The 7,705-nt window shown below is 47.9% G+C and overlaps 1 protein-coding gene across 1 annotated transcript in view; it reads left to right on the top strand.

Annotated features, from left to right (window-relative positions):
• The window catches only part of LOC107113456 (synaptotagmin-6-like), a 38,522-nt gene that overhangs the window by 9,612 nt on the left and 21,205 nt on the right, over positions 1-7,705 (top strand). Inside the window, exon 3 of the mRNA XM_015414788.1 lies at positions 2,352-2,448. Within this exon, the coding sequence (XP_015270274.1) occupies positions 2,352-2,448 (97 nt within the window). The remainder of the gene's footprint in view (positions 1-2,351; positions 2,449-7,705) is intronic.

Below are 7,705 nucleotides of genomic sequence, written 5' to 3'. Positions count from 1 at the left end.
CGAGGTCACCCAGATAGGTTCAGGAGCGAGTGAGGATTTGAACTCGAGCTATGAACGTACACATGAAGCTGCCTTCTACTGAGTCAGATCCTGAGTCCATCAAGGTCAGTGTCTACTCAGACTGGCAGCGGCTCTTGAGGGTCTGAGGCAGTGGTCTTTCATACCGGCTACTGCCTGGTCCTTTGAACTGGAGATGCCGGGGATCGGACCTTGGGACCTTCTCCACGCCAGCGGAGGTTCTGCCACTGAGCCACACTTCCTCTTCGCTTAACCCTACCTCATAGGGTTGTTGCGAGGATAAAATGGAGATGGGGAGAAACATTGTGAGCCTCTTCGGGTCCCGCCGGGGATGAAAGGGCACGGTATAAATGAAGCAACATAAAATACATTTTTAATCATCATCAATGCTCCCTCTCAGCTGTGGAGTCTTGTGAGCAAAAATTCTACTCTCTGAGCTACTGGCATCCAAGTTGTGAGCGAGCGATTTGGCTACTGCATAAATTGGTTTGCTCTGGAGCCATCCCTTCCTGAGCCGAGGCCAAAAATGTGTGAGCCGGAGGCTATAAACCTGCGAGTTAGCTCACACTAACTCAGCTTAGAGGGAACACTGGTCATCATTGCGACCGCGCTAAACATCTTGGTTTCCACTTGGCTCGCAGCACTCACAGCCGAACACCAGGGGGAAGCACTGATGGGGAGGAAAAAAACCACGAGATGTTCCAGGATGTTAAATCCCCCTTGCTCGAAAGCCAGTCGAGTCCGACTCTAGGGTTGCGGTGCTCATCTCCGTTACAAAGCCGAAGAGCCAGCGCTGTCCGAAGACGTTTCCGTGGTCATGTGGCCGGCATGACTAAACACCAAGGCGCACGGAACGCTGTTACCTTCCCACCGAAGTGGTACCTATTTATCTACTTGCAATTTCTTGCTTTCGAACTGCTAGGTTGGCAGGAGCTGGCACTAGAGACGGGAGCTCACTCCGTCATGCGGCACATTCGGGTCTCGAACTGCTGAACTACTGACCTTCCACAGCCTGCACTTCAGCGTCTTAACCACTTGAGAATGCTACTAAATATCAGAAGCAAAAACTTAACCACAGCAGAAGTCACAAGGCCGACATCAGCTAACAGCTGCAAGCTAGTCCATTTTCAAATGTGAATTATACTCCACTTATCTTGGGCAACGCTTTTATTACACTCAATAAAACTTGCCAAATAACACCTGATTTCCCAGTTTTACAATTCTTATTCCTTATTTGCCCTTATTTTATTTACCACACTTTGCTTACTTAGTAATACATAAATTCTTCGAATTCACCTCATGTGTCTTACATCCAAACGAGCCCAGGAGAAATTTCGCTACTGGAACTGCAACGGGTGAATCGGAGCCACTAAGCAAGAGATGAAGCTTATCTCCTACGGGCAAGTCAGTGTTGGAACCTAACAGATCAATGAACTGTGTTCTTAGATCTTCACTGCAAAGGGGAGGGAAGAGAAGAAGAAGAGATTGGGTTTACACCCTCCCCTTCACTCAGAGTCTCAGAGCAGCTTAAAATCTCCTTTCCCTTCCCTTCCCCACAACAGACACCCTGTGAGGTAAGGGGCTGAGAGAGTTTGTTTATTTATTTATTTATTTATTCAATTTTTATCCCGCCCTCCCGCCAAAGCAGCTCAGGGCGGCTTACAACAATAAAAGCAATAAAACAATACCTCTAAAACAATCTATACAGTACATTAAAATCACAAAAATCACAAGAGCTCCTGAAAGAACTTGTGACTGACCCAAGGTCACACCAGCAGCTGCATGCGGAGGAGAGAGGAATCAAACCCGGTTCTCCCAGATTAGAGTCCGCGCTCCGATCCACTGCACCAAACTGCCTCTCCGGACCCACCTCACGAATGCAAAAAGCCCCTTGCTAGCTTCTGTTTTTACCCATATCTGCACCCACCTAAAAAAGTAAATAGGGAGGGTGTGGCCTGGCCCGCCGAGACCTCCTCCTCAAGAGCGCCCTCCCTGCAATCCAGGCCCCTGGAGCCCTGAACGGGCCTCCTGCCTGCCATCCCACTTCGCCCTCTTCCCCTCCCACCAAAACTCCTCTCGGCCGGTTCCTTGGCAACAGAGCCCTCGAGAGCCGAGAGCTCCTTTGCCGCCTGTGCTGGCATTCCCTCCCCCTGCCCTTTAGTGTGGGAAGCCGTCCGCTCCTGGACTCAGACACACTGCGATCGGTCCACCTGTTTGCACGGCTCGAGGAGCCTGAAGTGTTTCCCGGCCACACATCCCACCTGGAACCCTCGCTTGCTTCTCCCCAACGACCAGTTCTTAACTTTCCCCTTCCTCCCTCTGCCCCCTTCCAGAAGTTTCCCGTGGACTTCCTCATGCCAACCCCACCAGGATCGCTCGAGGGCTCGCCTGACCTGGCGTCTCCCCTGAGAAGCAAGAGCGGGCAGGCAGGTAAGCTGGGAGGACTGGCACGGGGGCCGGTTGGGGCACATCTCCGGGCAGGGCACAAATAAATATGCAAGAGGGTGCAAGCGGTTGTAGGACCCCAAGGGGAAAGGGACAAAGTTGGCAAGGGGGGGTATTGGCCCCCTTTTCTGGATTGTAGCCTTGGGCGGCTTCTCCCCGATTCTTTCAAAGTGAAGAAGTTAGGAAGTATTTCGGAATAGGAATGGATTTGGTACTCCACCATAGATGATTTTATTTATAGTATAGAGGATAAATTAGTAGGTTAATTATGTGTATTAAGTGTTGTGGGTGAATAGGAAATATATTTTTATTTATTTATTATTTATTTATTTGATTTTTTACCCTGCCCTCCCACCGAAGCGGCTCAGGGCGGCTTACAACAATAAAAGCAATAAAACAATACATCGAAAAACAATATACAATACATTAAAATCACATAATTTATAGTACATGTTTGTAATGAATGCCTAACAGTTTAAAACTTAAAAGAAGGTAATTTTCAACAGAAAACTGTGAGCATTTCAAATGGAGAGTCCAAAGTCTATAGAAAAAGGTTGAACTAAATGAGAAACAAGTTAATAGATATTAGATAAAATTAGAAAGGCGTACATAAAATGGTAAATTTGTGTCTTAGCTTTTATCCCTAAGGGTGGAAATGATGGTATCTTGACGTATTTGTATGCACAATGTTAGTTGGAGTGTATGTGATATATATGTGGCATATTGAAAACCCAATAAAAAGATTTAAACGGGAAAAAAGGAAGTATTTCGTCTCCCAGCATTTTGTTTCAGCAGTGAAACGACTCGGTGCAGATGCATATACACGGAGTGCTACCGAGTCACATGGAAACATGAAGCTGCCTCAAGTCAGCATTGTCTGCTCGGACTGGCAGTGGCTCTCCAGGGTCTCCTTCTAACTGGAGATGCCGGGGTTTGAACCTGGGACCTTCTGCATGCCAAGCAGATGCTTTCCCAGTAGAAAATATGAGTCCATCTGTCTGAAATCCAAGGTCTAAGGACAGATGGACTCATAGCCCAGCAGTAGAAAAGAGCAAGAGCCGAGGGGCACCTTAAAGACACAAAATTCATGGCAGGGCAGGAGCCTTTGTGAGTCACTGCTCACTTCTTCAGATACAGCGAGAATGGGAGTCCATCTGTCCTTATATATGAAATCATCCTACTCTCCAAGATACAGGGACAGATGGATTCATATTCTAGCAGTAGAAAAGAGTAAGTCCAATAGCACCTTAAAGACTCACAAAATTTGTGGCAGGGTATTGTCAGGGTCCTTAGTCAGGTTACGCAACACAGGGCTTCATGAAAAGATAACTGTTTATTGGTAGATCCAGTACTAGAGACACATGTACAGCTTATGTCAGGAACGGCTGCCAATACTAGGGCCTCTGACTGATACTAGAATCAACCATCCCCCCTGTAAGCATGAGCCAATGAATACATCTCGTGCCGCGGGCAACACAAGCAGGCAAAGCAAAAGCCGTTAACTTTCCCAGCCATGTAAAACTGCAGCTGTAACATTTACAAGGTCAAGCATAAGACAGCAAACAGTTGGTGAGCCAGGGAAAGCTGAGACAGAAAACGGGAGGGTGCCCCTCCATATTCCAGACCTATGACAGGGCTACCTGACAGGTATGGGCTTTCGTGAGTCTCTGCTCACTTCTTCAGATACAGCTAGGATGTGAGTCGATCTGTCCTTCTATCTTGGAAAGTGGGGTGATTTCAGATGCCAAATGACAATAGCACGCAAAATGACCATAGCAGGTGCGATTGGATTAGGTTTTTTAGCAAAAACTATAGAAAAGGCAAGAGCCGAGTAGCACCTTAAAAACGAACAAAATTTATGGCAGGGTGTGTGTGAGCTTTCGTGAGCCACAGCTCACTTCTTCAGATGACTCACGAAAGCTCCTAGCCTGCCACAGATTTTTTTTTAAAATAATATTTTTATTTGGTTTTACAATATTAACATTCCAAAATCATAATAACATATATAGGAGAGTCTCATATGTTCAGTGTTTCTATCCAATCATACACCTTAACCCATCTTTTATTATATACTTTTTCACTCTTATTTTGCAACTTCAGACTTAGAGAAAAGAGTAAGTCCAAAAGCACCTTAAAGACTCACAAAATATGTGGCAGGCTGGGAGCTTTGGTGAGTCGCCGCTCACTTCTTCAGGTACAGCGAGAATGGGAGTCCACCTGTCTGAAGTCGCTCCACCCTCCGAGATATAAGGACAGATGGACTCGTATTCCAGCAGTAGAAAAGAGCAAGAGTCCAGGAGCACCTCAAAGACTTAACAGAATCTGTGGCAGGGTAGAAGCTCTCGTGAGTCACTGCTCACTTCGTCAGATACAGCTAGAACGTGAGTCCATCTGTCTGAAATCACTCCCCTCTCCAAGATATAAGGACAGATGGACTCACGTTCTTGTAGTAAAAAAAGAGCAAGAGTCCAGGAGCACCTTAAAGACTCACAAAATTTGTGGCAGGGTATTGTCAGGGTCCTTAGTCAGGTTACGCAACACAGGGCTTCATGAAAAGATAACTGTTTATTGGTAGATCCAGTACTAGAGACACATGTACAGCTTATGTCAGGAACGGCTGCCAATACTAGGGCCTCTGACTGATACTAGAATCAACCATCCCCCCTGTAAGCATGAGCCAATGAATACATCTCGTGCCGCGGGCAACACAAGCAGGCAAAGCAAAAGCCGTTAACTTTCCCAGCCATGTAAAACTGCAGCTGTAACATTTACAAGGTCAAGCATAAGACAGCAAACAGTTGGTGAGCCAGGGAAAGCTGAGACAGAAAACGGGAGGGTGCCCCTCCATATTCCAGACCTATGACAGGGCTACCTGACAGGTATGGGCTTTCGTGAGTCTCTGCTCACTTCTTCAGATACAGGTAGAATGTGAGTCCATCTGTCCTTCTATCTTGGGAAGTGGGGTGATTTCAGATGCCAAATGACCATAGCAGGTGCGATTGGAGTAGGTTTTTTAGCAAAAACTATAGAAAAGGCAAGAGCCGAGTAGCACCTTAAAAACGAACAAAATTTATGGCAGGGTGTGTGTGAGCTTTCGTGAGCCACAGCTCACTTCTTCAGATGACTCACGAATTTGTGGATTTCCTGCATTGTGCAGGGGGTGGACTGGATGACCCTGGGGTGTCCCTTCCAACTCTGTGATTCTATGATTCTACTACATTGAAGAAGAGCTAGATTCCAGTCCAGAAGCACCTTAGAGACCATTTTCCAAGTGTGAGCTTTCGAGAAGTCAAAGGTCCCTTCGTCAGATATGAAGCTTGGACTCTCGAACGTTCATGCGCCGAATATCTTGTTGGTCTCAAATGGCCTACTGGTCTCAAATGGCCTAAAGGTAAAGGTTCCCTTGCTCAAAAGCCAATTGAGTCCGACTCTAGGGTTGCGGTGCTCATCTCCGTTTCAAAGCCGAAGAGCCGGCGCTGTCCGAAGACGTTTCCGTGGTCATGTGGCTGGCATGACTAAACACCAAGGCGCACGGAACGCTGTTCCCTTCCCACCAAAGTGGCCCCTATTTATCTCCTTGCAATTTCTCGCTTTCGAACTGCTAGGCTGGCAGGAGCTGGAACTAGAGACGGGCGCTCACTCCGTCATGCAGTACACTCGGGTCTCGAACTGCTGAACGACCGCCCTTCCACAGCCTGCAGTTCAGCGCCTTAACCCCTTGAGCCACCGCAGCTCCTTCTCAAATGGCCTACTGGTCTCAAGTCTGGCTCTCCTGCTGCAGACGGGCACCCTCTGAAACAACATTGATGAAATATCAGAAGAGCCTTGCAGGATCAGACCAGTGGTCGGTCCTGGCCATTATCCCAGCATGGTGCTATCCCACCCCTCACCCCCGGAGCCAGTTGGGTGTAGTGGTTAAGTGCATGCCGGGTTTGATTCCCCACTCCTCCACTTGCAGCTGCTGGAGGACCTGGGGCAAGCCATAGCTCTGTCGGAGCTGTTCTCTCAAGGACAGTTCTGGAAAGAGCTCTCTCGGCCCCGCCTAGCTCACAGGGTGTCTGTTGTGGGGAGGGGAAGGGAAAGAAGTTTGCAAGCCGCTCTGAGACGCCAAGTGAAGGGCGGGGTGTAATTCCAATCTCTCCTTCTCCTCCTTCTAGCAAAGTCACCCCCTTATGGGGAAAGTAGACCCTAGGGACATCTTAAGGGTCATCTTTAACCCACATTTAGAACAGAGGTGACAGGGTGGCATACACCTTGTCCCCCCTACAGTTGCTTTTCCTGTAGGTGGTATTCAGAGGTAGACTCCCTCTATACATGCAGGTTCCGTTTAGGCACTGTGGCCAATAGCCCTTGCCTGAAGTATCCTCTTTCAGTTTGTCTAAAGCCCATGTGTGCTGAGCGGCCATCGCCGCACTACAGCGCTTGAGTGTTTAATAACATTCCATGTAACTCTTTGGTAGGTCTGACGTCTCAGGGGCCATAAACGAATGCTTTTCTGGGCACAGCCTGTCCACCTTTGCCTGGCCCACCTGGGTCTGCTGGATTGATTACAGAGGTGCCGTTCGGCTTCTCCCTCTGAGCCGCTTTTGTTTGCCTGTCCAGGGAGAGAAGGGCTCTGCTTCAGGCAAACAGTAAGCAGCTTTGTTTGGAGGCAAGGAAGGGAGGGGACGTTGCAGAAAGGTGCCGAGTTACACAGGGGGGGTGAGGGGAGGCAAGGGGAAGCAGGAGAAAGCAGAGGGCAGGAACTGCTTAAAGGGCTTAGGAAGAGCAAGGCAGAGGTTTTTTTAAAAAATTATTGAGTTTATTACAACATGTATACAAAACAAGAACCCATTACTACTGTACAACCTTGTGTTAAGTCGATTCGATTCCAATTTATTGCATATGGCCTTTAGTTGTTAGAGACATCACCCTGCCAACAAAAGTCCGCATGGTCAAAGCAATGGTATTCCCAGTGGTCAGGGCTTTTTTTGTAGAAAAAGCCCAGCAGGAACTCATTAGCCTAACTGGCCACACCCAACAGCAGAAACGTATTAGCATATTAGGCCCCACCCCTGACAGCACAGGTGATTAGTATATGAGGCCACACCCCTGTGTTACCAGAAGTGTGCTCATCCAGCCACACCCACCTTTTGCTTCTTATTCTGTTTTCCTTGTTTGTTGTCAAAACCCAGGGCCTTTTTTTGTAGCAGGAACTCCTTTGCATGTTAGGCCACACACCCCTGATGTAGCCAATCCTAAT

This window comes from Gekko japonicus, unplaced genomic scaffold, assembly GCF_001447785.1.
Source record: "Gekko japonicus isolate JY-2015 unplaced genomic scaffold, Gekko_japonicus_V1.1 scaffold1649, whole genome shotgun sequence".
Taxonomy (NCBI): Eukaryota; Metazoa; Chordata; class Lepidosauria; order Squamata; family Gekkonidae; genus Gekko; species Gekko japonicus.
Note: the sequence above shows the minus strand (reverse complement) of the source record. Positions and strands in the feature narration are given on the sequence as shown.